The 17,959-nt window shown below is 44.2% G+C and overlaps 1 protein-coding gene across 1 annotated transcript in view; it reads right to left on the bottom strand.

Annotated features, from left to right (window-relative positions):
- Positions 1-284: 284 nt before the first annotated feature.
- Positions 285-17,959, bottom strand: part of LOC111951028 (forkhead box protein O1-A) — a 75,996-nt gene continuing 58,321 nt past the window's right edge. The window contains exons 2-4 of the mRNA XM_023968997.2: positions 8,001-8,192; positions 1,650-3,082; positions 285-1,496 (exon numbers count right to left, since the gene is read on the bottom strand). Coding sequence (XP_023824765.1) covers positions 1,670-3,082; positions 8,001-8,192 — 1,605 coding nt within the window. The 3' untranslated portion in view covers positions 285-1,496; positions 1,650-1,669. The remainder of the gene's footprint in view (positions 1,497-1,649; positions 3,083-8,000; positions 8,193-17,959) is intronic.

Raw genomic sequence — 17,959 nt, 5'->3', positions numbered from 1 at the left:
CCGGTGTTCTGCTGTTGAGCACTGTTATGTGAGAAACTAAAGTCCATTATCAGCCTCTCAAATTATCACTGCCCTCCTAATGCATACAGCGCCCTCGCACCCACAGACAGAGAGAAGAAGAGGAAGAGAGGAGAGAGAGAGAGAGAGAGAGAGAGAGAGAAGAGAGAGAGAGAGAGAGGAGAGAGAGAGAGAGAGAGAGAGAGAGAGAGAGAGAGAGAGAGAGAGAGAGAGAGAGAGAGAGAGAGAGAGAGAGAGAGAGGAGCGAGAGAGAGAGAGAGGAGAGAGAGAGAGAGAGAGAGAGAGAGAGAGAGAGAGCGTAATAAGGCACAAAGAGAGGTGAGTTAGAAAAGGGTAGGAGAGTGGGAGGGAAATGGTGGGAGTGAGAAAAAGGAGTCAGGGACGCGAGGTGAATGAAGGCCTGGGAGAGTGTGATTGTCACAATTAGATAGATGATGATTAGAGAAAAGTAGATGGAATTAGGAATCGTAACTCGAAAGCGACTTGAAGGGCAAGAGAAGGGAAGAGTGATGAACAGCTGAGGTAAGAATAGCCTGAGATGTTAGTAACCACTTGCTGCACTTCTCTGATTTGTCCTATCACTAAAATACATATATCTATTATCACTGAACTAGTCTGATTTGTCCTATCACTGAATCACTGTGACTTTGGCTATCCCTATGCTGGACTGGTTCCTGGGTAGATGGTTCAACATAGCATATTGGTCATTTGAAAGGCAATGAGAGGCAATGAAAAATGAATTTTAAATGCACACAGAGAAAGGAAATATGATCAAAATGTAAGAATATTCCTCATCACAAATATACACACAGTATACATTACATATGTTTGAAGTATTGTAGCATATTTTACATCCCTACTATTTTATTCATACATAATATGCCAAATGCTTTTTTGACAACCTTGTTGAAAAGCACCCTGATAGGGTGGGACTGACCCCACTTGAATGTAGAGTAGAACAGACTCCATTCCAGTTGTTTTTGAAGAGCTAAAACTAGCCCTGATCTTGTGTGATTTTGACACTGAACATAAAAAAGAAACACACTTGCAAAAACATCATGTGAGATCCCAAAAACGAAAATAACATAATAAAAACGAAAATATATTTCACAACAAAACATAGCTTTTTGTAAATCAGGCTCCAGCTTCTTCCAGGTTCTGTTGAAGTGAATGATATTGGGCCGAGTCGATCGCTGCTGTATTTACAAAGCCAACTTCAGACGAGACGTTCCCTCCAAACAAGCACAGTCTCAGCCAGCCCCGGTTCACTCTCTAGCCCTTCCCCTTGGCCCTTACCCTTCGATCTTCGCAAAATTGATTATTTCTTCCACCTTACAGATCTGCAATGGATAGTGAGAGAATTGGGACGGGCTGATGATAGTCCTGTGGAGAGGGGCAATGGTTTCTTTAGACCTTTCCATTCTCTCAATGAAAGCCAGTGGCGAAGGGTGAAAGGCCAGTGGTGAATGGTGAAAAATCTGAAAAACCACGCATGTAAAACCATTAATAACTGCATTATACATGGGTTTTAGGATTTCAAAACATTTACCACACATGGTTTGAGACACTCACCCACAGAATACTATATTATATTTACACTGTCAAATGATGTTGTATCTCTTTACACTCACCTGTCTGAGAGCGGTGTGTCCTAGCCAGACACCCAGCTGTGTGTGGTGGTCTTCACCCCAACCCCCTGACTGAACCCCTGAGAGGTTACCATGGGGTCAAAGTTGAAGTCCAGCGAGTCTCCGTCCATCAGCGTGTCATGAAGAACAGACTCCATGTCACACTCAAACCTCTCGATGGACATGTCATCTAGATCACTAGGCAGCCTCTCCTGATGATGGTTGTGATATTGGTGGTGATGGTGAGCCTGGGGATGAGCAGAGCTGTGGCCGTGGCCTAGACCTGGCCTCACATAACCATTAGCACTGCTGCCGTAGCTGGGTGGAGGAGCTCCGCTGTGGTGGGGACTGTGGTTTTGGTGGCCTGAGGCTGGGTGACCACCGCCACCACCGCGTGGCTGCTGCTGTAGCTGGTGGATGTGTGTCCTGAGGCTGGCAAGACGGGCTGGGCCCCCGGCGTGGTTCAGGCTGGTCAGGGGAATCAGGCCACAGCTGTTCATGGAGGGCCCAGAGGGGGGAGGGCCCTGGCTGTGGAGGGGCCGCGGGTGAGGGTGAGGATGTGACTGAGGGTGCTGTGGGTGTTGCTGAGGTGGGGGACTCATTATCTTCACGCCCCCGTGCCCCCCTACCTGTCCTACCTGCACCTGGCTGCTGTAGTTGGGAAGCATCCGCCCTCCTCCTCCTCTCCCAGACTGGGACACTACAGTCTCCATGGAGGGCATGGCCTCCCCACCACAACGAGGGTCGGCTACGTCAGAGGTCAGCAGCTCCTTGAGTAGCCCAGCAGGGCAGTTGTAATGGCTCAGGAAGGGTGCGAAGGACCCTGGCGACTTGCTCTCTTGCAGCGTCTGCATGGGGATGGGAGAGAGATGTGGGCTATTCATCCCTGGCCCGGCCTGGCCGTAGTGGCACTTCCTATAGTCCTGCTGTTGGGGCTGGGGGTGAGGGGTCATGGAGGGGGAGCTATAAGGGCTGTTCTGCAGCTTGGAGGAGGGAGAGGACCGGGAGGAGTCAGGCCCAGACCCAGGACCACCGCCTACCCCCAGCTGGGTTTGATTCTTGGGGGACAGCAGGTTGAGGTTGTCAAGGAGGCTATCCATCACGTTCTCTGTTCCGTGGTGACCGTGGTGATGACCACCCATGGAGTCGGCCAGGCCCACCTCTGATAGGCTAGGCAGGGTGGCCATGGATGTCATTTTAGGCCCCACCCCTCCGGGGTAGCCCATGTGGACGTCAGCCTCTGATAGGTCGACCTCCTGTTCCAGGAAGGGAGAGCGACGGCCAGAGAGGGTGGAGGCGTCGGAGCTGGTGCGCGTCCGGAAGGTGGTCCAGGCCTCGAAGTCGTCGTTGCTGTGGCTATGGGAGTTGGGGCTTCCGAGCCACTTGGAGTACTGGAAGCCTCCCGGGCTGTCTGCACCCCCATCCTGGAGAGCAACCTGGCGAGAGGAGAAGAAGCACAGAGGTGAGCTCAGGTAGACAAAGGTACACAGGTGGACAGGCCCCTGACACAAGGCTAAAAGAAAAACTCTGCACATTAGGTAGAGAATGGTTTAGTTCCAGCACCCTCAGATTAAACAGATTAACCTACACTGAGTATAACGAACATTAGGAACACCTTCCTAATATTAAGTTGCACCCCCCCCCCCCCCCCTCCATCCATGTCTCAATTGTCTCAAGGCTTAAAAATCCTTCTTTAACCTGTCTCCTTCCCTTCATCTACACTGATTGAAATTGATTTAACACGTGACATCAATAAGGGATCATAGCTTTCACCTGGATTCACCTGGTCAGCCTGTCATGGAAAGCGCAGGTGTTCTTATTGCTTTGTATACTCAGTGCATAATGCACCAAAAAAATGCTGGGTTAGAACCAACCCAATTTTGGTTATTTGGTAACTCAGTGCTGGGTAAATATTGGATAGAACACACGCTGGGTTATTTTGTCCCAGAAAGTTGGGTTGGGTGAATAACCCAACATGTTGGGTTGTTGAGATGACCAAAACATGGGTTCATTTAACCATCAATTGGGTTATATTCACTTTGATGCTGGGTTGATCCAGCAGATGGGTATTTTGTAATGTAATCCATAGGTTATTTTCAGGAGGCGTGGCTTATTAAGGTAGTGGCTTTCAGATAGTTATTTTCGCCACCTGAGTTAATGTAATTTGTGTTCATCATTTTAAGTTGGTACACTGCAAATTTTTATTTTCATGAAATATGTTTGCACATGGCATATTCGAATATAATATTAATAGCATAAGTATTTACATATTGTAAATCTAAGGGTGCTGGTGTCTCTATATACATAAAAGACAAGCTCTTGGTGACCATGCTTAAGGCCTACCTCCAGGAAAACAATATTTTGATTGGTATGCAATCAGATTTCAGGTCTAGCCACAGCACTGTCACGGAAACTTTGAAGGTTTTGAATGATGTTCACTGTGCCACGGATAGGAAGCAGCATCGTGTGTCTGTATTCATAGACCTGTTAAAGACATTTGAAACTGTGGATCATACTGTCCTGGTGCAGAAATGGAAGTGTATTGGGATTACTGGTCATGCTCTGGAGTGGTTTGTGAACTACCTGTCAAACCGAACCCAGTGTGTTAAGGCAGATGATTGTAAGTCGGACACCATAGAGTTGTGATCGGATGTGCCTCAAGGATCAACTTTAGGTCCGATGTTGTTTATAATATAGATCAACAACATTGGGAGACATATTGAGACAGCTGATGCACATTTTGTATGTGGATGACACTGTGCTCTATTCAATTGGCAGCAGTTTGACTTTTGAAAAAGCTCAAACAGCTTTTAACATCATTCAACAGAATCTGTACGATTTGAAGCTAGTTCTGAATTCCTCTAAAGCAAAATGCATGTCCCAAGTGGCGCAGTGGTCTACAGCCTCGAGAGAGACCCATGAGGTGGCGCACAATTGGCTCAATGTCGTCCGGGTTAGAGGAGGGTTTGGCCGGCCGGGATATCCTTGTCCCATCGAGCTCTAGCGACTCGTTGTGGAGGGCCGGGTGCCTGCAAGCTGACTTTGGTTGCCAGCAGGACGGTGTTTCCTCTGACACATTGGTGCTGCTGGATTCCGGGTTATGCGAGCAGTGTATCAAGAAGCAGTGCGGGTTGGCAGGGTCCTGTTTTGGAGGATGCATGGCTCTCGACCTTCGCCTCTCCAGAGTCCGTAGGGGAGTTGCAGCGATGGGACAAGATTATAACTACCAATTGGTGAGAAAAAGCGGTAAAAGTACTACAAAAAAAAATATATAACAATAATAATTATAAAAAAATATTCTAAAAAAATATATACAGTACCAGTCAAAAGTTTGGACAAACCTACTCATTCAAGGGTTTTTCTTTATTTTTAATATTTTCTATATTGTAGAATAGTAAAGACATCAAAACTATGAAATAACATATGGAATCATGTAGTAACAAATACATACATTTGAGATTATTCAAAGTAGCCACCCTTTGACTCGATGACAGCTTTGTACACTCTTGGCATTCTCTCAACCAGCTTCACCTGGAATGCTTTTCCAACAGTCTTGAAGGAGTTCCCACATATGCTGAGCACTTGTTGGCTGCTTTTCCTTCACTTGGCAGTCTAACTCATCCCAAACCATCTCAACTGGGTTGAGGTCGGGTGATTGTGTGTGCCAGGTCACCTGGCCCAACACTCTCCTTGGTCAAATAGCCCTTACACAGCCTGGAGGTGTGTTGGGTCATTGTCCTGTTGAAAAACAAATGATAGTCCCACTAAGCGCAAACCAGATGGGATGGCGTATCGCTGCAGAATGCTGTGATGTCCATGCTGGTTAAGTATGTCTTGAATTCTAAATAAATCACAGTGTCACCAGCAAAGCACCCCCACACCATTACACCTCCTCCTCCATGCTTCACATGGGAACCACACATGCCGAGATCATCCGTTCACCTACTCTGCGTCTCACAAAGACACAGCGATTGGAAACAAAAATCTGAAATTTAAGACTAAAGGACAGATTTCCACCAGTCTAATGTCCCTTGCTTGTGTTTCCTTGCCTAAGCAAGTCTCTTCTTATTATTGGTTTCTTTGCAGCAATTTGACCACGAAGGCCTGATTCACGGAGTCTCCTCTGAACAGTTGATGTTGAGATGTGTCTGTTACTTTAACTCCGTGAATCACTTATTTGGGCTGCAATTTCTGAGGCTGGTAACTCTAATGAACTTATGCTCTGCAGAACAAGTAACTCTGGGTCTTCCTTTCCTGTGGCGGTCCTCATGAGAGCCAGTTTCATCATAGCGCTTGATGGTTTTTGCGACTGCACTTGAAGAAACCTTGAAAGTTCTTGAAATTTTGCAAAATGATTGACCTTCATGTCTTAAAGTAAAGATGGACTGTCGTTTCTCTTTGCTTATTTGAGCTGTTCTTGCCATAATATGGGACTTGGTCTTTCACCAAATAGGGCTATCTTCTGTATACCACCCCTACCTTGTCACAACACAACTGATTGGCTCAAATGCATTAAGAAGGAAAGAAATTCCACAAATTAACTTTTAACAAGGCACACCTGTTAAGTGAAATGCATTCCAGGTGACTACCTCATGAAGCTGGTTGAGAGAATTCCAAGATTGCATTGATGACAACTTTGCACAAAGGGTGGCTACTTTGAAGAATCTCAAATATAAAATACATTTTGATTTGTTTAACACTTTTTTGGTTACTACATGATTCCATATGTGTTATTTCATAGTTTAGATGTCTTCACTATTATTCTACAATGTAGAACATAGTAAAAATAAAGAAAACCCCTTGAATGAGTAGGTGTGCCCAAACTTTTGACTGGTACTGTGTATATAAAATACATGGTATTTTCCAACACTAAACACTCTGAAAACCATGTAATTACTACCTTGGAAGGACATTCTATATTGCAAGTCAAAACTCACAAATATCTGGGAGTTTGGGTGGATGAGAAATTGAGCTTCACCACCCATGTAGAGAACCTTGTTAGGAAACTCAAGCTGTATTGGTTTTTATTACTGGCACAAAGCTTGTTTTTCTTCTCCGCTAGAAAATGGTTGATTCGTTGCACTTCTCTCTCTGTGTGTTGGACTATGGTGATACTATTTATGTGCAAGCCTCACGCTCGACACTGAAGGCTCTTCACTCTGTGTATCATGCAGTACTTTGTTTTGTCACCAGTCAGAGGTGTCTAACTCACCATTGTGATCGCTACAGTGCTGTCAGGTGGACATCACTAGCAACATGCAGGCTCAAACTCTGGTACATTCTTATTTATAAGGCCATTTTAGGAAAACTGCCATTTTATCTACAGATATCCTCTCTTCTAGCTCAAAATGAAAACACATACAGCCTCAGCTCTCAACCTTGTTTCATGCTAAGAGTCGCGGAAATTTAGAGCAGAGCATGGAATAAGGTCCTTTCATTACTCAGCCCTCAGTCTTGGAATTCCATCCAAGCCAACCTAAAACTCCAGGACCTAGTGTCGCGGGAGGACTTCAACGGATAAATGGATTAACAGGTTGTTGAGAAATGTCGTTTTTTTCTAGTTGTCACCTGATGTCAGTAGTTTGCATTGCCTTATGTAAAGAAGCGTGTTGTTTTACTTCACACACACCGCACACATGCCTGCGCGTGCACGCGCACGTGCACGCACACACACACTGTTTGTTAACTGCTGTATTTGTGCTGTTGCCAGTGTCTTCTGTCTGTGTTGTCCGTTTTGTCTTATATTTGTTTGTTCTTTTTGTTTTTTTTGTCCCAGCCCACATCCCCTCAGGAGGCCTTTTGTCTCTTGCCAGGCCATCACTGTAAATAACAATTTATTATTGACTTACCTGGTTAAATAAAGGTGAAATGAAATCAATAAAAATAACGGTTAAATTAAATAAAAGTTCTAAACATCCCAACATTTGAATATGCATAGGCTTCAAGGAACTCATACAGTTGTGTACGCCTCATTAAAGCTACAAAACTGTCAGTGTTCAAGCTTAACATGTGATAACAATACAACAGTGGAGATGTACCGGAATGACATTAACTCTCACATGTGGCCAAAAATAACTATCTGAAAGCCACGCCCTTACTTAGCCACGCCTCCAATCTACTGATCTGACCCGCTGGGTCATATCTCAATAACCCAGCATCAATAACCCAACCTTGCTCTTTTTAAGGAAAACAACCCATCTAATGCCTGCAACCCAGCAGTTGGGTTATCCATACAACCCAGCATTTTTTGGTGTGAGGTCTATGTTTATTCACTCTTCCATATTGACAAACAAACCCTGTAGAGGTTCTAAAATTAAGCTAATAATAGACCGTCTCCATTCTACTCCTTCCTACCTTCTTCTTTGCAGCCCGTCCTCTGCTCTTGGTGAATTTGCTGTTGTTGTCCATGGAGGCAGCCCTACGTCGGGGGGACTTCCCGCTCTTCCCTCCCTCGGGGTTCAGCATCCACCAGGAGCTCTTCCCCGTCCCCTCGTTCTGCACACGAACAAAACGACTGTGGAGGGACAGGTTGTGGCGGATGGAGTTCTGGAGGAGAGAGGGGGAAGGAGAGAGTTTTGATTGAACATCATAATAGACATTTGCAAGAACGCCATTCAGGCTTTTCTGTGTCTTTAAACGTTTTAGGATATGCTGTAAATTGCTTCAAGGAATCGCTCAAATAATGTCTGACCTTTGATTTCCAACGATGGTGCAAATTTGTTTTCCTCCACAGTATTCTTCCATTACAGAATCCACATCTACCTGACAAAATCTCCCCATAAGACAGTTGACGGTGTGATGTGTCAGTGTGTTTGAGGACGCACTTCAACCAGAGACACCACAGTCCCAGCTGCTCAATAGGAGCTACAAAGAGGAGACATTACCTACTGGGCTTGAAAGGGGGAAACTCATTTGTCATTTTTTCATACGAGGAGGAGGAGGTACAGAGTGAAATCAGAATAAACAGACCAGAAAGATAGACGAACAGTACCCTGCTCTGCACTGTATGTACACACACACACACACACACACACACATCCTCCCTAATGATATTTTGACTAGCCAGCTTTTTCCACTCACACCCAGACAAGACCTCTGTTGGCAGGGCCCCCTCTCTGGTGGGGGAGGGAAGGAGAGAGAGAAAGAGGGGAGCGAGGGGCATGTGGGCAGAAGGATCAGTATGTGGTGGTATCATTCAAACATTTCTGTAAATATTTGGCCTCCTGCACACAAACATACTGTTAACACAACAAATTCTCCAGTGTTCAAAAATAATAATAATTAACACTGAGTGTTAAATCAAAACTAACAAGTGGACAGTATGGCGATTCAGGGTCTAACAAGTCAAATACCATGCCTTAAACCTTCCCTTACACCTAAACACAATAAAAGCACAGATCATAATTTCCGAGACGTACGTTTTTGTCACTAAAGCTCCACTTAGCTTTACTGTACTTTATGAATGCCCCGCACCATTACTCCTAGTATTCAGGGTCTACTACAGCGTTTCCCAAACTTGGTCCTCGGGACCCCTGTGGGGGGGGGGGGGGTCTACCATGTCAAATACCAAGCCTTAAACCTTAAAACATATGTCCATCTAGCTCTGGGGTTACAGGACAGGGCTCTGCGCAGTGGCCTTTAATACACTTTAAGTATGGTTTGGGACCTGATATGTTTTGATACCAAAAGTAAAGGATCCCGTAGCCCTCCACCCTGACTATAACCTTGTTTACAATCTACAAAGATGTGCAGGTCTTTGAGGTGTGCACTCTGAGCCAGAGATGAAGGTGCTAGTGCTAGCGTTGCAGTGAGATTTAAAAGAAACTAAATAGAGAAGAGTGTTTTCTTCAACATTTCAGTCGCAACACACAGCGCAAACACACAGCGCAACCAATGGTTGTAATCCTCTTCACAATAGCTCTTAATAACACGTTTCCTGTAGGACTCCACCCTGTTTCACCTGGACAATCCTTCACCGTCCATCTATCAACTCCCCCTCACACACACACACACACACACACACACACACACACACACACACACACACATAAACACACACACACCTACAAACACACACACACACCCTAACCACATACACCATCAAACAGAGAGAAAATATAAGCGAGAGATAAAGTACAAAGGTAGGGAAAAAATGTTTTTAAAAGATTTTCTTTCGTTTTTAAAGGAGGGCCGGGCTGTGTTACAAAAGACACCCAGGGAAATAGTTTCAAGAGCTCAGTAAATTGAAATAGTTCCCCACCCAAACCATTCCTCTTTCAAGAAAACAGCTATAAAGAATATAACTGACAAATAATTGAACTACTGTAGCTGCATATTACCTCAATTACCTCGACACCGGTGCCCCTGCACAATGACTCTGTACCGGTACCCCCTGTATATAGCCCCGCTATTGTTATTTACTGCTGCTCTTGTAAGTAGGCATTTCACTGTAAGGTCTACAAATGTTGTATTTGGCGCATGTGACAAACACAATTTGATTTGATTATTTGACAGTCAGATAAGTTATAATTCACAACCACATAGCTATATGTACTGTATAATCTCACCACCCAGAACCAAATCTCGCGGTGCATGTTTTCCAGTCACAAGAGACCCAACTTGGCTAGACCAGTGGGTTTTGTGAGGCAAGATCTGATTAGCCTGGATCTACTCGAAGGGGGTTTGAGTAACACTTTCTCTTCATGACTCACTTCCACTTTGTGTGTGTGTGTGTGAGTGTGTGGGTCAAATCAAATCAAAGTGTATTGGTCACGTACACAGATTTGCAGATGTTATTGCTATAATGCTTATATGTCTAGCTCCAAAAGCGCAGTAATACCTAGCAATAAAAAATAAAAATAAACAATACACACACAATCCCCCCCACAAAAAATATATATAGGTTGAGCCATTACTATAATACAGTATATACATACAGTGTAAGTGGGTGAAACAGTATGTAAACATTATTAAAGTGGCCAGTGTTCAATGACTATGTACATAGGGCAGCAGTCTCTGTGCAGGGTTGAGTGCAGGGTTGAGTATCAGGTGGTAGCCGGCTAGTAACAGTGGCTAAAGTTCAGGGCAGGGTACTTGGTGGAGGCCAGTTAGCTGTTTAACTGTCTGATGGCCTGGCGGTGATACAGCCTGACAGGATGCTCTAAATGGTGCATCTGTTGACGTTTGTGAGGGTCTTAGGGGCAAAGCCACATTTCTTCAGCCTCCTGAGGTTGAAGAGGCGCTGTTGCGCCTTCTTCACCATGCTGTCTGTGTGAAGGGACCATTTCATGTTGTCAGTGATGTGCACGCCGAAGAGTTTCTGACCATCTCCACTGCGGCCCCATCGATGTGGATAGGGGTGTGATCTCTCTGCTGTCTCCTGTAGTCCACAATCAACTCCTTCGTTTTGTTAATGTTGAGGGAGAGGTTCTTTTCCTGGCACCACTCCGCCAGGGTTTTCACCTCCTCCCTGTAGGCTGTCTCATCATTGTCGGTAATCAGGCCTACTACCACTGTTGTGTCATCAGCAAACTTGATGATTGAGTTGGAGACGTGCATGGCCAAGCAGTCATGGGTGAACAGGGAGTACAGGAGGGGGCTGAGCACGCACCCCTGTGGGGCCCCCGTGTTGAGGATCAGCGTGGCGGAGGTGTTGTTGCCTACCTTCACCACGTGTGGTCAGCCCGTAAGGAAGTCCAGGACCCAGTTGCACAGGGAGGAGTTAATTGGCAGCTCAATGTTGTTTTCCTCGAAGCAGGCAAAGAAGATGTTAAGCTCGTCCAGGAGTGAGGCGTCGGTGTTCGCAAAGTGGCTGGTTTTTCCTTTATAATCTGTGATTTTCCCTGCCACATATGTGCCCAATTTGTAAGTCGCTCTGGATAAGAGCGTCTGCTAAATGACTTAAATGTAAATGTAATGTAAATGTGTCTGAGCCATTGAATTGTGACTCCACTTTGTCCGTGTACTGTCGTGTGTGTACTTGTTCTTCTATTGTTCTTCTACAAGGAAAATTCTCCCTAGTGAGTACAAAGGCTATTTTAAGCTCAGGGGTCAGGTTTAGTGTGTGTGTGTGTGTGTGTGTGTGTGTGTGTGTGTGTGTGTGTGTGTGTGTGTGAATGGGTTGAGTTGATGAAAGTAAGTATTGGAGTAAGAGCTTGAATCATGATCAATACAGTGGTTGTAGAGAATGGGAACCATGGTAACTAAGCCATGAAGACTGAAGATCCTCACCTGTTGAAACCTATGTGTCTTATGGGGGGAGGCGTTTACCAGGAGGCTTAAATGTACACACACACACACACATTTGTTTTACTATCCTTGTGGGGACCAAACAATTGATTCCCATTCAAAATCCTTTAAAAAAACTAAAACGAACCTTAACGCTAACCTTAACCCCAAATCACTGACCCTAACTCCTAACCCTAACTGTAACCCTGATTGTAACCCTAAACCTAACCCCTACGCCTAAAATAGTCTTTTTTTCTTGTGGGGACCGGTAAAATGGGGACGGTAAAAAGACCGTCCCCACTTGTTTGAATATTCCTTTTTACTATCCTTGTGAGGACTTCTGGTCCCCACAAGGAGAGTAAAACCAAATACACACTATGTGACCACCTTACTTTTTGTTTTGTTTTAGTAAACAGCAGAAAAAAATGCTGGCTTAAAATCAACGCAATTTGTCTTATTTAGTAAACCAGTGCTGGCTAAATATTAGACAGAACACATGCTGGGTTATTTTGACCCAGCCAGTTGGGTTGGGTGAATAACCCAACATGTTTGGCTGTTGAGATTACCCAAACATGGGTTAATTTAACCATTAATTGGGTTATATACACTTTCATGCTAGGTTGACCCAGCAGCTGGGTCTTTTTTAATGTAATCCATAGGTTATTTTTCCCCACCCGTGAGGGTAAATGTCATTCGTGTTCATCATGTTAATAAGTTGGTACATTGCCAATGTCATGAAATATTTTTTTACATGACATATTCTAAAATAATATTAATAACATTAGTATTTACATATTGTATAAAAGTGGTAACTATCCCAACTTTGGCATTTTCATAGGCTTTAAGAAACTCCTACAGTTGTGTAAGCCTCATTAAAGCTACAAAAACGGGCAGTTTTCAACCATAACATGTGATAACCATACAACAGAACAGATGAACCGGAATGACTTTACTCTCACGGCCATCCAATAATCTTAAAGCCACGCCACTACTAAGCCACGCCTCCAATATACTGCTCTGTCCTGCTGGGTCATATCTCAATAACCCAGCGTCAATAACCCAGCATCAACAACCCAACCTTGTTCTTTTAAAAGAAAACAACCCAACTAAGTGACCTAACGCTTACAATCCAGCAGTTCAGTCATCAAACAACGTAGCGTTTCGTTTTAGGGTAAGGGGCAACAACAGCACATACCAGGAAGAAAGACAGGAGGGAGAAGAATAAAAGAAAGCTATTACCTATTATCATTTATGTAATGGAGAAAAATAGAAGTCTTTAGGAAATGAACACGATTCTCCTAGCTACCCACAGAAGAGAGGAGGAGACCACGGGGCGGCAGGTAGCCTAGTGGTTAGAGCGTTGGGCCAGTAAGCGAAAAGTTGCTGAATCGAATCCCCGAGCTGAGAAGGTAAAAATCTGTTGTTCTACCCCTGAACAAGGCAGGTAACTGACTGTTCCCCGGTAGGCCGTCATTGTAAACAAACGTGCCTAGTTAAATAAAGGTAAAAACAGACAACATAGAGAGACATATGGGTATAAAGAGGACAGAAGCTAAGGAATATAACAGCGAAATAAAAGAAAATAAAGTCCCTGATCAATTAGCTCTATTTTGGCAACCCACTGGACACAAACGTCTAATTTTGATTTGCATTCGATTGAGTTGTCAACTAACGTGTAATCAATAAAAACTCATTGGATTAGTTTAAAAGTTGGGTGACAAAAAGACAAACATTCCCGAAATTCCTTTACGTTGATGACGTTTTTGTTGTTGAAATGACATGGAAACAACGTTGATTCAATCAGTTTGTGCCCAGTGGGAAAGACATGGGCAGATTGACACAACCCCTCGCTTTGTAGCCTGAAACCAGATCTGTTTGTGCTCGTCTTGTCTTGCCGACTCCTATAGGAACCAGGCTACTCTTTCTGTCCCTCTGTAGTCAGTCTGTCCCTCTCCTACCTAAACACACAGCCTGTACCATTACAGAAGACAACAAGGTCAAATTACAAGGACTGACAGACAGACAGATTAGACACACAGTCTGTCTGTCTCTGACACACACACGCACACACACACACACACACACACACACACACACACACACAACATTACACACACACACACACACACCACACACAACACACCACCACACACAACACAAGTCCAACACACATCACAACCACACACACACACACTGAACGCGCGGCGCTGATACTGTCTAGCCAAAATCTTCCCAGCACGCTATAGTATCAACTTACTGTTGTGATGCAGCAGGACACAGGGAACAGAGAGAAAGACCCAAACAAGACAGGCGACAGAAAACAAAACACCCACCCAACAACCAACCAGGGAATTTCCCAAAACAACCATGTGGACTGAGGCTGAGCTAGGCTGAGACACCCCTCTGTACATCAACCCAGATGTACCAGACCACAGGATTCTGCATGGATACACACACACAGATACTGACTCTTGGAATGAACAACAATAGAATGATTATCCAAATGAGGCACAAGAATATCCATTTTGGTTTAGGATTTACAACAGTGACATTTTTCCATGTTTACTCACTCACAACATGATTCATAATACAACAATGACCTGGGTGTCTCCTGAATTGCTCACATTCAGTTCAATCTATACTACACAACCTTTCTTCTCCATTCTCCCCCTTCTTATTGCAACTTTCCATAGATGTATGGAACTACGGCTCAAATCCCAGTGCTAGGCACACATTTTTTTTGTTTTTTTGTTTTAAACCTTAAAATAAACCTTAAAGGGTAAGTTCACCAAAATTAACATTTGGGTAGTTATAACGTATTTATTGAGGTCCTAAAAATGTATTGTCTCATTTTATAATTTCATGTCTGTTGAATGATGAGCAAAACCTGAAATTCCTACCGTGTGCTGTTTTTTCATTATGGACAGTTTTTCAGCGACCTACAGTACCTTCGGAAAGTATTCAGACCCGTTGACATTTTCCACATTTTGTTACGTTACAGCCTTATTCGAAAATGTATTAAATAGTTTTTTCCCCTCGTCAATCTACACACAATACCCCATAATCACAAAGCAAAAACAGCTATTTCGAATTTTTTATCATTTATTACAAATAAAAACTGAAATATCACATTTACATAACTATTCAGACCCTTTACTCAGTACTTTGATAAAGCACTAATGGCAGTGATTACAGCATCGAGTCTTCTTGGGTATGATGCTACAAGCTTGACACCTGTATTTGGGGAGTTTCTCCCATTCTTCTCTGCAGATCTTCTCAAGCTCTCAGGTTGGATGGGGAGCRTTGCTGCACAGCTATTTTCAGGTCTCTCCAGAGATGTTTGATCGGGTTCAAGTCCGGGCTCTGGCTGGGCCACTCAAGGACATTCAGAGACTTGTCCCGAAGCCACTCCTGCGCAGTCTTGGCTGTGTGCTTAGGGTCGTTGTCCTGTTGGAAGGTAAACCTTCGCTCCGGTCTGAGGTCCTGAGCGCTCTGGGGCAGGTTTTCATCAAGGATCTCTCTGTACTTTTCTCCGTTCATCTTTGCCTCGATCCTGACTAGTCTCCCAGTCCCTGCCGATGAAAAACATCCCCACAGAATGATGCCGCCACCACCATGCTTCACCATGCTTCATCACGTGTGATGTGACGCTTGGTATTCAGGCCAAAGAGTTCAATCGTGGTTTCATCAGACCAGAGAATCTTGTTTGTCATGGTCTGAGAGTCTTTAGGTGCCGTTTGGCAACATCCAAGCGGGCTGTCATGTGCCTTTTACTGAGGAGTGGCTTCCTTCTGGCCACTCTACCATAAAGGCCTGATTGGTGGATTGCTGCAGAGATGGTTGTCCTTATAGAAGGTTCTCCCATCTCCACAGAGGAACTCGGGAGTTTTGTCAGAGTGACCATCAGGTTCTTAGTCACCGTCTTGACCAAGGCCCTTCTGCCCAGATTGCTCAGTTTGGCCAGGCGGCCAGCTCTAGGAAGAGCCTTGGTGGTTCCAAACATCTTCCATTAAAGAATGATTGAGGCCACTGTGTTCTTGGGGACCTTCAATGCTGCATACATTTTTTGGTACCCTTCCGCAGACCTGTGCCTCAACCCAATCCTGTCTCGGAGCTCTACGGACAATTCCTTCAACCTCATGGCTTGGATTTTGCTCTGACATGCAATGTGAACTGTGGGACCTTATTTTTTATTTATCCTTTATTTAACTAGGCAAGTCAGCTAAGAACAAATTCATATTTACAATGACGGCCTACTCAGGCCAAACCCTAACACGGACAACGCTGGGCCAATTGTGCACCTCCCTATGGGACTCCCAATCACGGCTGGTTGTGATACAGCCTGGAATCGAATCAGGGTCTGTAGTGACGCCTCTAGCACTGAGATGCAGTTCCTTAGACCACTGCGCCACTCGGGAGCCCCCTTATATAGACAGGTATGTGCCTTTCCAAATCATTCCAATCAATTGGATTTACAACAGGTGGACTCCATTCAAGGTGTAGAAACATCTCAAGGATGCTCAATGGAAACAGGATGAACCTGAGCTCAATTTCGAGTCTCATAGCAAAGGGGCTGAATACTTATGTAAATTAGGTATTTCAGTTTATTTTTTGTATTTTCTTTTTACAAAAATGTCTAAAAACCTTTTTTTGCTTTGTCATTTTGGCGTATTGTATGTAGATTGATGAGGGGAAAAAATATTGAATCAATTTTAGAATAAGGCTGTAACGTAACAAAATGTGGAAAATGTCATTGATGGACAATGATATTTAAACCTTGTCTCAGATTTTGTTAGCAGATTTAAGTCAAGACTGAGACTAGACCACTCAGGAACACTCAACAACTCCATTCTCCATTCAAGCCATTCTGGTGTGTCTTTTGCATAAACATTTGTGTAATTATCCCGCAGAAAAAAAAACTTATCCCAGGGTTTTCAGAAGACTGATGTGGGCTTTCCTCTAACTTTGTATCTAGGGTTTGCTCCTCTTATATTTATTTTGATCCTAACAAACTCCCCCGTCCCTGCTGGTGACAAGCATACCCATAACATGATGCTGCCACCGCAAAATAATTATTACAAAAAATCCAATTCAATACCTTTTACATTACATTTTATGGCAGGAAAATAAAAAAATACAAAAAAAGGTAAAAGGGGGTGTAGACTTTCTATAAGTACTGTATATCCCAAAAACAGTGCCCAAGAGGTAAACTCCTCTGTAAGAGAGGGCTGTTTCAGGCCCATCCGAAGGCTGTCACCCTCACCATTATAAATAAACATAATAGTCCCAATGATCTGCCAGGATAGCGTTGAGGGTGGTTGCCCAATGAGCAAAGAGCATGACACCCTTGCCCGTGCTCTCGTTCAATCCAAGTACATGTGCAACGTGCGTACTGGACAACGACAGGAACATCTTTCTGGGGAAGGCGACGGGCGAAAAGAAATAGGCTCCAAGGTGCGACAACGAGAAGTCGGCCAAGGGTGGGGCTAGGTACATTAACCTGAAAAACCTTGGGGCAGATTGTGAGCATGAACAGTGGTAGGTAGTCAAGACACAATCAAGACGCAGTCAAGACCTTTAGGGATGCCAAGGGTAGTGGTAAAGAAAAAGACTGAGGAATATTACATCTCCACGCTTCTCAGCGGCTAGTAGCGGCTAGTAGCTGCTGTGAAAGGATCTTAAGCACAATAGACACATCGCAGGATGAGCTAAAGGCTTAGAGACTGGGTGTAAGCGATGTGCCTCCCCTAGAAGTGACATATTAGTTTGGGATAAACTGTATTACTGTCGGGGCCTTGGCAGGCCCGAGAAAGAGGCTAGAGGACCTGACATTTTCAGGAGCATAGCACCCTGGAAAACAGAGGAACGATCTGTTTAGTCATACCACTTTTTCAAGAAAACGCATCAACTGTAAAACAGAGAGCATGCCTCATGCAGCTGGCACTAATACTCCCAGACTTTTTTTTGGGCATAGCAAATTTCATGTCTGCTGAGTGCTAATTTGAACATTGTGAAAATTCTGTGAAACTTCCGGCGCGCGTTTACTATGAACACTGAGGCTACTGTGGCTATTTGATTATAATGTA

Source organism: Salvelinus sp. IW2-2015, linkage group LG23 (assembly GCF_002910315.2).
Source record: "Salvelinus sp. IW2-2015 linkage group LG23, ASM291031v2, whole genome shotgun sequence".
NCBI lineage: Eukaryota > Metazoa > Chordata > Actinopteri > Salmoniformes > Salmonidae > Salvelinus > Salvelinus sp. IW2-2015.
The sequence above is the reverse complement of the archived record's forward strand: the minus strand, read 5'-3'. Positions and strand labels throughout refer to the sequence as shown.